At 34.4% G+C, this 14,699-nt stretch overlaps 2 protein-coding genes across 4 annotated transcripts; both read left to right on the top strand.

Moving 5' to 3' along the window:
- Positions 1-3,812: 3,812 nt before the first annotated feature.
- On the top strand, positions 3,813-11,128 carry LOC117565575 (angiopoietin-related protein 4-like). Of its 3 annotated transcripts, none has more exons than XM_052002782.1 (3): positions 3,813-3,949; positions 9,321-10,858; positions 10,921-11,128. In XM_052002782.1, exons 1-3 carry the CDS (start codon positions 3,869-3,871, stop codon positions 11,024-11,026), a joined length of 1,725 nt encoding a protein of 574 aa, XP_051858742.1. In that variant the 5' UTR covers positions 3,813-3,868; the 3' UTR covers positions 11,027-11,128. The 3 variants fall into 3 exon arrangements, 2 of the variants coding, with proteins under 2 accessions (XP_051858742.1, XP_051858743.1); XR_004571892.2 differs by lacking the exon at positions 3,813-3,949 and adding an exon at positions 4,443-4,606 and having other exon boundaries at positions 10,269-10,858; XM_052002783.1 differs by lacking the exon at positions 3,813-3,949 and adding an exon at positions 9,165-9,251.
- Positions 11,129-12,582: 1,454 nt separating this feature from the next.
- On the top strand, positions 12,583-13,723 carry LOC127565146 (ankyrin repeat and KH domain-containing protein 1-like). The gene is made up of 2 exons (XM_052002403.1): positions 12,583-12,851; positions 13,050-13,723. Exons 1-2 carry the CDS (start codon positions 12,657-12,659, stop codon positions 13,656-13,658), a joined length of 804 nt encoding a protein of 267 aa, XP_051858363.1. The 5' UTR covers positions 12,583-12,656; the 3' UTR covers positions 13,659-13,723.
- Positions 13,724-14,699: the final 976 nt, after the last annotated feature.

The raw sequence follows: 14,699 nt of genomic DNA, 5'->3' as shown, positions 1-14,699 counted from the left end.
TGTTCCATATGAATAACATGTGTATTGGGTTAATTCAATTTGTTTGTTTGAACATTTTTTTTGTATTAAATATTATATGTACTTGGGAAAATTTTAATTTAAATGGCTACTCAACACAACTGTCCGGATGTGGCTGTGTTTATTGCGCTTAATGAAGTGGTTCCAATTCCAATTGGAGCAAGCTGAGATAAAAAATGTTGGATAAAATGAAACAAGTCAGAAAGATACACTCGAAGAATGTGCTTGCCATCTCAAATGAAACCATATTCTACAAATATACTAAAAATATACTATAAAAATACTAAAATATACCAAAGGATATATTTAATATATCGATATACACAATAGAACTACATTTAAAATATACCATAGAGTAGTAAGTATTTCAGATTGTCAGCTCAAGCACGGACAGACGAACTATATCGTCTCGGCTGTTCATGCTGATAAAAAATACATATATATATTTTACGGGGTGGGAGATGCCCCCTTCTGCTTGTTATATACATTTTCTACCGGCGCACAGTTATAATACCCTTCTATTCTATGTGTAACGCGTATAAAAATATACCAAATAATAAGCATTTTACTTTAATTCCGAAATTTATATTGCTTTCAACATGTCTCTTTCAACAATTCAAACTTTATGCTATAAACATACATATGTATATAAATAAGTACGTAATGAATTATGCTATAAACGTTTTATGGGGAACTTCAACTTCAACTTAGTTGCAGGTCGAGTGCATAAAATAAAAAGTTAAACACTTTTTTCTGTGGAATTTGCACGCGTCCGTGAAGTCGACAACTCCAAACGCCAACTAAAACTCCTTTCCCTACATTGTAAGTATATATTATTGTTGTTGTTGTTATTTTTGCAGTTGTTGCTTTTGTGTTGGCCACTGTCACTTGGCGTGAAGCGGACTTCATTAGCTGCGCTACTAAGTTTGAAGGAGCTGCGTTCATGGAATGTCGGGCAATGCCGTTCATTGAGCCTCTCGCTGCTGGCCACTGTCCGCTAGGTGGCGCTGACTCGCCACGGCGTGCGACTAATTGCAACTGTGCCCATTGCAACTCATAGCGCACACTTTAACTTTAACTCACTCACTCAGCAGCGAATATTCTGCAATACTTGAAGCATCGCCAGTTCTCCTTCTCCTGCTCCACACACCTTTCATTGCCCCCCCTCTCGCCTAGCCAGTCATTTGTTGCAGTCACGGAGGCGACTCCATGCACCATGCGCCGCTTTAAACATAATAATAAAAAACGTAAGTTGCTGTAGTCCTGAATGATCGACTTGCACATACCCGCGAGTTTTTTTGCTTGCTTTTATGTTTTAATTTATTTTCATGTCAGCGCTAGAAGCTAAAGTTTTTGTTATGACCTATTGAGTAATAGTTATTCTAGTTGTTGTAATCCTAAATTTATTCTTGTTCTCTCTTCTTTTATTTACAATCTGTCTACTTTAACAATAAGTAAATTGTGTAACTAATATTAAATTATCAGAAATAGCTGTTATCCAATGAACCCTCATATTATATATTACGTCTTTTCAGTTGCTTGAGATTATCTATCACAAATGAATTAAATTGTAGGTATAAGTTAAAAATTAAATTTATTCTAAAAGTATGCTGTTGTAATTACTATTACTAATACTATATATAAATTATTTATAATATTATATACTGTGTTTTTCCATTTTTTATGTGGACATGTTTTATATATTCGATATTAAGATATCATTATTCATTCTGTTCTGTGTTACTAGTTTTAAAGCTACATAAAGAAAAACTGATGAAACTTTATACAGATCCGCATTTATATTTCAATTTTTAATAAATATGAAATAAAACATATAAACTGTAATAGTTCGAATGTTTCCTTCTCCATATAGAATGTAATCAAGTATCTCAAAAATGCATTTAAAATTTATTGCTGTCATCAGTCCATCGTGCAAGCCCGCTTTCACAATTTTATGGCTACAGAGTAGAGCAGAAATTAAAATCGTCACGCCAGGCGTCAGTGCAGTGAAGCAATCGCGGCGTGAACAAAGCTACGGCAACCCCAAAAGGAGCTACACTCGAGACCAGCTACAGTTACAGCTGGAGTTGGAGTTGGGGAGCTGGAGTTGAAGTTGAAGTTGAGGCTGTGGAGCTGGAGCTGAGGCTGAAGTTACCTAAATAGGCAAGAAGGCAACACTGAGGCACCAGGTCATAATAATAAACCATTAATATTAATATGCAGCAGCTAAATTTCAAAGCGAGGCCCTTTCTCACTTCCACAGCGATAAGACTAAGGTTGAGTTTTGTATCGAAAATCGAAACAAGTAGTAGGAGAACTCTGAAATGAAATGCACCGTTTTGCTCTACAACATTGTTCACCTAACACACAATATAACATACATATATAATACTTGAATAGCCATTGTTCGCTGATGATTGCCCTTCAACGGTTCGCTCTGTTTCGACTGTTTGTCATTAATTATAATGTCAGTTGGGCGCAGGTGAACACATTAGCATTGCGCATATATTTTGTTAGATGGCATAGATTCCTACTAAAGTACGTAAGACCATTTACTAACTGGATTCGTATTCAGCATTTCCTATTTAAAAAAGTTTCATCTTGATTAGCATAATACTGAACTAACTAACTACATTGAATAAAATAGGCTAGCAAAACGTCTATTTGAAAGTAATAAATATATACAAAGGGAGTTGAAAGCCAGAGCAATAAATTGTCATTTTATAAGCTCTTGCTGAGTCATTATTATTGATATAAGAAGGATCTTTCTTTTCCATATAAACGGAAGGAAGGAAATTTGGAAGGTAATTAAAGAAAGTTGTCAATTCTTGTTAAAGGAACGAATATCCGAAAAACATCAAAGTTGCTTGATTGTGCAGATAACATCATATCCTTTCAATATTTTCTCTAATCTTTGCGAGAGTATTGTGATCCTCTTTGAAAACAGGATATTGCGGAGATATAGAAAATTTGGTCGGCATAATTTGTGTGCCCCCAAAAGTATGCTAAATAAACTATTTGAAAAATTCACATTTAAAAATCCATTACGAAATGCTTGTGTGGTTGTTGTAATTATTTATAATGTAGTTGTTGTATTTATTGAGATTAAATTTGAAGAAGTTGTATTCAATTAAGAGTATTTTGAATAAAACCAAAATATTGCGGTATTATTTTCATAATATACCAAAAATTCTAAAAATATCGATATAGTACCGCATTAAAATTATACCATAGGCACAATATATCAGATTGTCTGTCAGACAGACAGACGGACATGGCTAGATCGTCTCGGCTGTTGACTCTGATCAAGAATATATATATTTTATGGGATCGGAGATGCCTCCTTCTACCTGTTACATACATTTCCTGCCGGCACAAAGTTATAATAAGTTATAAGTTATAATTACACTCTTATTAACTTAATCAAGTTGTTTTTAAATTTGCTAACCAAATAGTTGACAGCATATATATTAATAAAAACTCAGGCACATTGTCTTTTTGAATGTATTCGAGCATAATTTCGAGTACTTCGGAGATTGACCCAACTGTCAACACGCGACTAAGAAATTGAAAACAATGTTGTTACTATACATTTGTTATATTTTTATTTTATTTATTTTTTCAAATTTAAAAAAAATTACTGACGATCATCCGACATTGAAATGTCTTCTCATCCGACATTGAAATCTCTTCTGCCGAAAGAGAATCTAGGCCGAGACTCTAGGTTATCATTACTTGACCTCTCTCATTCAGATCTTTTGAGCGGAATCCACATCCGCTTCAGATTTTCAATGACTTGAACTGAATAGTTCGAAATTCATTTTGTTTGCGGGCAGTCGAAACATTTAAAATGGGCAGAATAAAATTTAACGGAGTTTTCTTACTGATGGTCCTTCAAATATTCTTGGTGGCTACAACAACTGGAGATGAAGTGAGATCAAAGACATAATACTAAGAAGAATAAAGAGTTATTAAAGTGTATCATTTTTCTTCCTATCAGACGTGTGAATCAGACAGAAAAATTGAAGAACAGTGCCGGCTTCATAACTACAAGACTGTGAAGCCTTTGCTAGATTACTTTAGGCAGGTTAGAAATGAGATAGAACAAAGTGAAACTAAGGAAAAGCAGATAAGTGATCTTATGGATAAATATCATGAAATTGTAAAAATTCATGAAACATTCAAGAAGGAGGCAGCTCTATTAAATGAGTATAAAAATAAAGTAATCAAAGGGGAAAACGATTTGCATTTGTGTCAAAATAAAGTTGATAAATCTGAATCTGAAATTAATTCACAACAAAATATTATTCTTAAATTAAAAGAACAACTGACACATAAATCCACCAACTTAGAAAATTGTCAAATTCAATTAAAATCTGTTAATTCTACATTACTTGAAAAAGATGAAAAGATAAAGAAATTGAATGAGAATATTAAAAATAACAAAGAACATCAGAAAACACTTGAATTGGAATTAGAGAAGAGTAAATCTATATTAATAAAGCATGAAAAAGATATTCAGTTATATCGTTCAGAAATCAACGAATTAAATAGGACATCAGAGAACATTAGAGAAGAACAGAAAAAGGTTGAATTGAAATTAAAAGAATGTGAAACTAAGCTTAGTCAATCTGCGCTTGATAAATTAACTCCCACAACGTGTCTCCCTTTCAGAAAATATCCAGGAGTTCATCAACTCAAGATCTCTGGCATAGGTTTATTCAATGTTTTGTGCGATAGTCAGTTAGCTGGACCTGGATGGATTGTAATACAACAACGAGTTGGGGGAAAAGAGAGTTTCAATAGGGATTGGGCAACGTATCGCAAAGGTTTTGGTTCTTTTCAAAGTGATTTCTTTCTCGGATTAGAAAAAATACATCGTATCACGAGCTTGCAGCGTTTCGAACTTTACATACATTTGGTTGCTGAGAATGGAAGAACCTACAACGCTCGTTATGACGACTTCAAAATATCTGATGAAGATAATGGATATGCACTGAGTTTGGGTAAATTCAATGGAACTGTTAATGAGGATAACATGAGAGACAGTGAAAACATGAAATTCACAACATTCGATAACGACAACGACAATTACGATGATGATAACTGCGCACTCTCGTATGAAAGTGGCTGGTGGTACAATTTTTGTTCTCATTGGTAAATATTGAAAATTTTTATTTACGAAGGAATACACATAATTATAGATTTTTGTTGTTTCTTATGCAGTCACTTAAATGCACCATATGGGGGAAATCTACTTTGGACGGAAGAGTGGTTCAAGAGTATTTTACTTAAAGAAGTTAAGATGCTAATTCGCCCAAAGAAGAGATGAAGAAGTGATAAACTGAAAAGCTGAAATTCCCATATTTGACTCAATTATGAAATCATTTATATATAATTGGTGCATTAAGAAATTACGTTCTGAAAAATAAAACGATCGACTATTAAATGCAGCGATTTATTTTTTGAATGGAAATAGTTTTTATTACATTTAATTTATGTTTTGATGTAGCAAATTTTAAGTCTCTAGACGCTTTCAATAGAGGTGCAAATGCTTACAAATCAGTAAACTTATGTTTATCCCGTATATACTTTCTGTCGAATCTTGAATATTAATATAATTTCAGAAATGATCTTCACATATTTGTTTCTTATCTAAACATAAATGATGCAGTTTTGTTACTAATAATATATACAAAATTTTGTTTTTGCAGCATTAGTTGATGAAAAGTTAATAACAATTACCTAAAGCAGTGTATTTTAGTGGGTGCTATAAGTGTATTAATTTGCCTCTTATTAGACAGATGAATTCGACCAACAAATGGTCGAATACAAGTAAGAAAGTTACAGTCGAGTGTGCTCGACTGTGAGATACCCGCTGCCCATTTTGAATAAAAGCTAAATATTGCGGTATTATTCTCAAAATATACCAAACAGACTACAAAATACTTAAAATATACCAAATAGTATTTTTGATATATCAAGAAGGTACCGCATTTAAAATATACCATAGGTTCAAACAAAAAACAAAACAAAAAACAAAACAAAACAGTACCGCATTCAAAATATACCATAGACGGCACAATATACCAGATTGTCAGCCAAAGCAACTAAGACCCCTAGTAAGTAGGCGTGTTTGCCCATACAAAAGTATTTCTTTAATAACTTCGACAATTTGTATCCGATCGCAACCAAATTTTCAGGAATCATAACTACTATAGTTATTATTATATATACTAAAATTCGTTCTAGCTTTAAAATTACGCTTGTTATTCGATTTTTTGATTTTCAGTGGCAGAAGTGGGCGTGGCAAAAAATTTGAAACAAACTTGATCTGCGTGCAAACATAACAAATGCTGTCGAAAAAAAATTATAGCTCTATCTCCAGTGTTTCGTTCGGTCGGATGGACAGACACACAGACGGACATGGCAAGATCGTCTCGGCTGTTGACGCTGATCAAGAATATATATACTTTATAGGGTCGGAGATGCCTCCTTCTACCTGTTACATACATTTCCTGCCGGCACAAAGTTATAATACCCTTCTACCCTATGGGTAGAGGGTATAAAAAGTAAATTTTTTGTAGTCTTAATACGTAATTACTTATTACGTTAATTCGATAATATTATAAAAAGAATATTAAATAGTTTCCAAAGTTGTCATTCGCTTTACACAATTTCACAAAAGTGATTTATTATTTTCCTCCAAGCCCAAGATATTGTCAGGATTCTTAGAACGTGCTTTATCATTGACATTAAACATGATATAACTATTATTATTTTCGTAATATTATTATATTTATTAAATACTCAAACTAGAAGTAAGTGGAAATTGGGTTTTTGTATATATGCTACTTTACTTTACCTTTAATCGATAATTTCGTAAGAGTCCTAAAAAGTTTCCAAAACATTCATTCCCAGAAATGATTTATTATTTTCCCCCAAGACCAGATAAAATTGAAAGTAATACAAAATGAAAATGCAAAGTTCTATTAAAAGATAATTTTCGAGATTTGTAAACAAAAGTGGGATATGAGCATAAACATAGCGTGACGGTCGCAGTCTCAACTGAAATTTGCACTCAGTTTGTGGTGGAAGCGTTGAACAGAAGACACTTGCTGGGCCAAGATGCCAAAAGGAAGCTGACAAGTTGCTAACCAAGCCAACCGAGCAGGAGGATGCACAGAAAGGAGCAGCAGTCGAAGGTCCCGCCAAGCATTCCAAATCGATTACGACAATTTGCAAGATCAAAGACACGACTATCTGTCTCGCTCTCTGCATTTATATTTAGCTCTCTCTCTCTCTGTTTCTCTTTTGCTTAGTCTATGTAACATATTTATTAATAAAACTCCAACTGGCAGACTAGAGAGAGAGAGAGAGAGAGAGTGATGACAGCAGCGAGGATAGAGATGGAAGATCGTCGCGAAACAGAAACAGTTGGTGGTAAGTGAGCAGATCTCTCAGTTGCTCGGAGCAGCACACAAAGTGTTGACAATTGTCCGACCCAAGTCCAACTGCGCAATGGCCTTCGACTTTGACGAGTCCTGCAATCATCGTTAATGATCGCAATGTCCTTGTGCGCTTCAATTTGACAAATCAATTTGTGAGCTAACAGCGTGCGCTCAACAACTCTCCTCTTCGCACTCCGACTCCGTCCTCGACTTCGACTTCGTTTAGCCATCGCGCAGACTTTTCTCTGTTTGAGTTGCCGAACCCGGTGGGACATCGGCTATTCCAGCCGAGGACATTGAGCAGGACACGAAACTGCAGGACACGAACTGCAACCTGTGCCTCTGTACCCAGACAGTAGTTGACAGACCAAACCAAAATGTTTGCCAATAGTCTTTGATTATGCTGACAATCTGTCCTCACAAGGGGTTCTCAATTGTGATCCATGGTCTGAGTGTCCTTGCTACTACAAAACTTTTGACATACATTTGATGAAAACATTGCAATTACTGTGAAGGTTAATAATGACGATATTACCTAAATAACAAAATGTAGCTATTCTATCATAAATGATTTAATTTATTATTGTTCGTATTTGATTATTTAAAAATATAAATAAAAGCAAGTAAGAAAGCTACAGTCGAGTGTGCTCGACTGTGAGATACCTGCTACCCATTTTGAATAAGAGCAAAATATTGCGGTATTATTTTCAAAATATACCGAAAATACTACAAAAATACCGAAAATATGCCAGTTGGTATATTTGGTATATCGTATATCGGTACCGCATTCAAAATATACCATAGGCGGCACAATATACCAGATTGTCAGCCAAAGCAACTGCGACCCCTAGCAAGTAGGCGTTTTTGCCCATACAAAAGTATTTCTTTAATAACTTCCACAATTTTCATCTGATCGCAGTCAAATTTTCAGGAATAATAACTCCTATTGTTATTATCGTATACACCAAAATTCGTATCTTTAAAATTACGCTTGTTATTCGATTTTATTGATTTGTGGGGGCGGAAGTGGGCGTGGCAAAAATTTGAAACAAACTTGATCTGCATAACAAATGCTATCTCTTATAGTCGCTGAGATCCAGTGTTTCATACGGACAGACACACAGACAGACAGACGGACATGGCTAGATCGTCTCGGCTGTTGATGCTGATCAAGAATATGTATATTTTATAGGGTCGGAGATGCCTCCTTCTACCTGTTACATACATTTCCTGCCGGCACAAAGTTATAATACCCTTCTATTCTATGGGTAGCGGATATAATTATACTCTTATTAACTGAATCAAGTTGTTTTTAAATTTGCTAACCAAATAGTTGTCAGCATATATATTAATAAAAACTCAGGCCCATTATCGTTTTGAAAGTATTCGAGCATAATTTCGAGTACTTCGGAGATTGACCCCACTGTCAACACGCGACTAAGAAATTAAAAACAATGTTTTTATTTTATTTATTTTTTCGAATTTAAAAAAAATTACAGACAATCATCCGACATTGAAATCTCTTCTCATCCGCATTGAAATCTCTTCTGCCGACAGAGAATCTACGCCGCGACTCTAGGCTATCATTACTTGACCTCTCCCGTTCAGATCTATTGAGCGGAATGCAAATCGGCTGCACTGACTTTAACGAAATATTCAGTTCCAAATTCATTTTGTTTGCGGGCAGTCGAAACATTTAAAATGGGCAGAATAACATTTAACAGAGTTTTCTTACTGATGGTCCTTCAAATATTCTTGGTGGCTACAACAACTGGAGATGAAGTGAGATCAAAGACATAATACTAAAAAGAATAAAGAGTGACTAAAGTGTATACCTTTTCTTCCTATCAGAAGTGTGAATCAGACCGAAAAATGGAAGAACAGTGCCGGCTTCATAACTACAAGACTGTCAAACCTTTGCTCGACTATTTTAGGCAGGTTAGAAATGAGATAGAACAAAGTGAAACTAAGGAAAAACAGATAAGTGAATTAAATTCTGATCTTATGGAAAAATATCGTGAAATTGTAAGAATTCATGAAACATTCATGAAGGAGGCAGCTCTATTAAATGAGTATAAAAACAAAGTAAACAAAGGGGAAAACGATTTGCAATTGTGTCAAAATAAAGTTGATAAATCTGAATCTGAAATTAATTCAAAACAAAATACTATTCTTAACTTAGAAGAGCAACTATCAGATAAATCCACCAACTTAGAAAATTGTCAAGTTCAATTAAAATCTTTCAACTCTAGTTTAATTGAAAAAGATGAAAATATAAAAGCTCTTAATTCTAGATTAATTGAAAAAGATGAAAATATAAAGAGATTTAGTGAGAATATTAAAAATAAAACAGAACATCAGAAAGCACTTGAGTTGGAATTAGAGAAGAGTAAATCTATATCAATAAAGAATGAAAATGATATTCAGTTATGTCGTTCAGAAATCAACGAATTAAATAGGACATCAGAAAACATTAGAGAAGAACAGAAAAAGATTCAATTAAAATTAAAAGAAAGTGAAACTAAGCTAATAGATAAAGAAAAGGATAAATCCACCAACTTAGAAAATTGTCAAGTTCAATTAAAATCTCTTAATTCTAGATTAATTGAAAGAGATGAAAATATAAAGATATTTAGTGAGAATATTAAAAATAACACAGAACATCAGAAGAAACTTGAGTTGAAATTCGAGAAGAGTAAATCTACATTAATAAAGCAAAAAAAACTTATTCAGTTATGTCGTTCAGAAATCAACGAATTAAATAGGACATTGGAGAACAATAGAGAAGAACAGAAAAAGATTCAATTGAAATTAACAGAAAGTGAAACTAAGCTAATAGATAAAGTAAAGGATAATCAGTTATGTCAATCTGAACTTGATAAATTAACTCCCACAACATGCATCCCTTTCGGAGATTATTCAGGAGTTCATCAACTCAATGTCTCTGGCATAGGTTTATTCGATGTTTTGTGCGATAGTCAGTTAGCTGGACCTGGATGGATTGTAATACAAGAACGAGTTGGGGGAAATGAGAGTTTCACTAGGGATTGGGCAACGTATCGCAAAGGTTTTGGTTCTTTTCAAAGTGATTTCTTTCTTGGATTAGAGAAATTACATCGTATCACGAGCTTGCAGCGTTTACTTTACATACATTTGGTTGCTGAGAATGAAAGAACCTACAACGCTCGTTATGACGACTTCAAAATATCTGATGAAGATAATGGATATGCACTGAGTTTGGGTAAATTTAATGGAACTATTGTGGATAGCATGAGATACAATGAAAACATGAAATTCTCAACATTCGATCACGACAACGACAATGCTGATGATGATAATTGCGCAATCATATATGAAAGTGGCTGGTGGTACAATTATTGTTCTACTTGGTAAATATTTTTATTTTCGAAGGAATACACATAATTATTGATTTTTGTTGTTTCTTATGCAGTAATTTAAATGCACCATATGAAGATCTACATTGGTACAACATTGAGTACATTTTCATTAAAGAAGTTAAGATGTTAATTCGCCCCAAAGAAGAGATGAAGAAGTGATAAACTGAAAAGCTGAAATTCCCATATTTGACTTAATTATGTAATCATTTATATATAATTGGTGCATTAAGAAATTGCGTTCTAAAAAATAAAATGATCGACTATTTAATTCAGCGACATATTTTTTTAATGGAAATATTTCAGTTTTTATTACATTTATTGTATGTTTTGATGTAGCAAATTTTCAATCTCTACACGCTTTCAATAGAGATGCAAATACTTAAAAGTCAGTAAACTTATGATTAGGTTGTATATATCCTTTCAGTCGGAGCTTGAATATTAATATAATTTCAGAAATGATCTTCACATATTCGTTTCTTATCTAAACATAAATTCTGCAGTTTTGTTACTAATAATACATAAAACATTTTGTTTTTGCAACATTAGTTAATGAAAAGGTAATATTAATTACACAAAGCAGTGTATTATAGTGGGTGCTATAAGTGTATTAATTTTCCTCTTATTAGACAGATGAATTCGACCAACAAATGGAAGAACAGTGCCGGATTTACAAGTAAAAAAGCTGCAGTCGAGTGTGCTTGACTGTGATATACCTGGTACCCATTTTGAGTAAAAGCTAAATATTGCGGTACTTTTATCCTTTCGCTACTTTCTCCTTTATTTAACATTTCCCGCATCTGGCACATAATTGCGTCTTATGTAAAATGCCATAATATATATGTATATAGTAAATAAAGTTGACATTATGATGGCACAATATACTCGCATTCTGAGTCGTAATATACGTTGTTGTCATTGCTCAGCAATTTCGCACGCATTTTATTTTCGAAAGTCGTCTATAAGATCGTTGAGATCGTGCATCTGCATCTGTCTTTAGCTGCAGTTGCAGTGGCAACAACCAACAACGCCAAGCATTTCATGTGGGCGTTGAAAATGCCGCCTCGTCCGTTGTGGTAATTACCACTCTTTGTATTATATTCAGTATTCGCAGTGTTAAAGCGTATTTCAGATTTGTTTTCATTGTGTTGTTATTATTGTTAGCACAAAGTCTAGTCTAAAGTAGGCTAAAAATAACAAGTTAGAAAGATACATTCGAGAGTGCTCGACTGTGAGATACCCGCTACACATTTTGAATAAAAGCAAAATATATATTATATACCATTAAAAATAAAAAAAGTTTGTAACCCGGACGGGCTCGAACCCGAGTACTCTACCACCAGAGCTATCGCAGTGCCTCTATGCATACAGATACAAATATAGAGGCGAGCATGTATATACGTATACGTATGTGTACGCATACAAATAACTGGTTGTTGGTGGCATTATAAAATTGTATTAAGTCTTTAATTTTGCGAATAATATTGTAGTGTCGCGATTATTTTGTAGTTTAATCGATTAATGATTCAATAAATTGAAACCCATTTTTCGAGACAATTAAATCGCTAATTGAAACAAATTAATCGATTAATATGTATCATATGATAAATCAAGCCATCACTATTCTCGAGCCATCACTATTCTCGTCTGTCAAATATTTCTCACAATTGTGTTTCGTTTTTTTGCTGCTCTGATAAAAGTTTTGTTAGAAATGTTTTCATTTCAACCACAAAAAAATCGAGCACCACTAATTGAAGCGGCTGCTTGGGGTCATTGTGAAATTGTCCTAGTGATGCTCAGGAACAACTTCAATGTAAATGAAAGTTGTGAAAATGGGGAAACGGCGCTCATGGTTGCCAGCGCGGGCGGTTATGTTGATGTGGTGAATGCACTGCTAAGCCATGGCGCCAACATTAAGGAGCACAATGTGATTGGACATACACCGCTGATGAAGGCCGCATGTGCCGGCCATGTGGAAGTAGCCAAGGTTAGTATCGAGTCATAGGCAGTAAATTGACCATTGAAAAGTGATTAGAATCCGAGATTTGATTGCAACTGTCTTCAGTGACGAGAATCGAATCAATGATTTCGTTATTAGATATCTTATCTGATGTATAGAGAATGTATAAACTACTCTCACCCTTTAATCTGCTGATTAATCTAATGTTTAATGTCTCTCTCATAGGTACTTCTCGAGCGTGGAGCCGAAATCAACACCCGTTCCAATGAGTACAACGAGAATGCATTGTCAGTGGCTAGCTATAAGGGTCATATTGATATGGTGCGTTTCCTACTGCAAGCTGGCGCCGATCACTTGAACTTCGCTCTTTCAGCAGCTTCAACAGGTGGCCAAGTGGAAGTAGCGCAATTATTACTAGACTCCGGAGCGCAAGTCAATAGTTCCACTTACCCACTGCCATCGCCGCTCGAATGTTCCATTAACAATAGTAACGTTGAGGTTACCACTTTGCTCATACAGGCCGGCGGCAACATTAATGGGGCCATTACAAATGGCAACACGTATCTCATGATGGCAGCTGGCAAGGGGGACGTGAGAATGGTGAACTTACTATTGGAGAGCGATGCGGATGTGGATGCAAAGATGGAAAATGGAGACACGGCGCTGATGATTGCCTGTCAAAAAGGACATACCGTTGCGGCTAGTGTGCTCCTCTCATATGGCGCTAATCTGGAGCACAAGACGAAGGACAACCGTACGCCACTTATGGAGGCTAGTCGTGCCGGCCACTTGACGACCGTGAACTTACTTATCGAGAAGGGCGCACGCAAGTAAACTTGGCTTCGCTTGCTGTCCATTTTGGTTGCTCACTCGCACTTTTTTTATTATATGTACTTATATATAAACAGCTAGAGACTGAATAAATATTGTTAAATACACAATATTAAAAGAACATTTAAAGCTGGCCTTTTTTTTGTATTTTGCTCTAGAAAGCATATTTTTAATGTAGTACTAAATCAATATACCGAATATTGTATTTGGTATATTTTTAGTAGTCTGCACTCGATGGTCTATTTTGAATGTAGTATTATATCAATATACCAAATATAACCTTTGGTATATTTTTAGTATTATTACGATATATACCTATGTATGTATTTGGTATGTATATCTTGAAATTAATACCAGTCTATTTTGAGTTGTCAGTTGACCACACTCGACTGTAGCTTTCTTACTTTCTTACTTTTTTTTTTAATACGGGTAATTCCATGACAGAATTTGTCTCGTGCGAGCCTCTTTACATTGAAAATAACATAAGCTGAAACAATTTTGAAAATAAGAAGTTTATTTTTTTTAGCTCTAGATAAGTACTTTAATTAGAGCTAAGAATGGTTTTGGAATTTTCTTTCTGTTTTGTTTTCTGTTGTGATAACAAATTAACCAATTCGTACGCAAAACCAAAAAATGAACGAAATTATATATTTTATCGGAAAACAAATCAAATTCCTAAAATCAATCTTAGCTCCAAATATAGTGCTTATCTAGATAGAATAACATTCACTTATTTTTAAAATTGTTTCAGTTTATGTTATTTTCACTGCAGTGCACTGTAAAAAGACTCGCACGGGACAAATTTTGCCATGGAATTACCCATATCTTGCAAGTAAACTTGAAGCTACCAGCAAAGTATTGTCCTATTATATTTACGCGTTATTATATTATCCTCTAGAGCTGAAGATTATATAATTATTCTCAAATATCATAAGGTGGATCCCAAGAGCGGGACACAATACTCTTTAATTATATTAAAAAGCACGTGGGGCAAGTGACTTTCTGAACTGCTGCTTGCTACTGATTTCTGTTCCCCTAGTATTT

This window comes from Drosophila albomicans, chromosome 2L, assembly GCF_009650485.2.
Source record: "Drosophila albomicans strain 15112-1751.03 chromosome 2L, ASM965048v2, whole genome shotgun sequence".
In the NCBI taxonomy this organism is placed as follows: Eukaryota; Metazoa; Arthropoda; class Insecta; order Diptera; family Drosophilidae; genus Drosophila; species Drosophila albomicans.
This window is presented reverse-complemented; position numbering and strand designations above follow the sequence as displayed.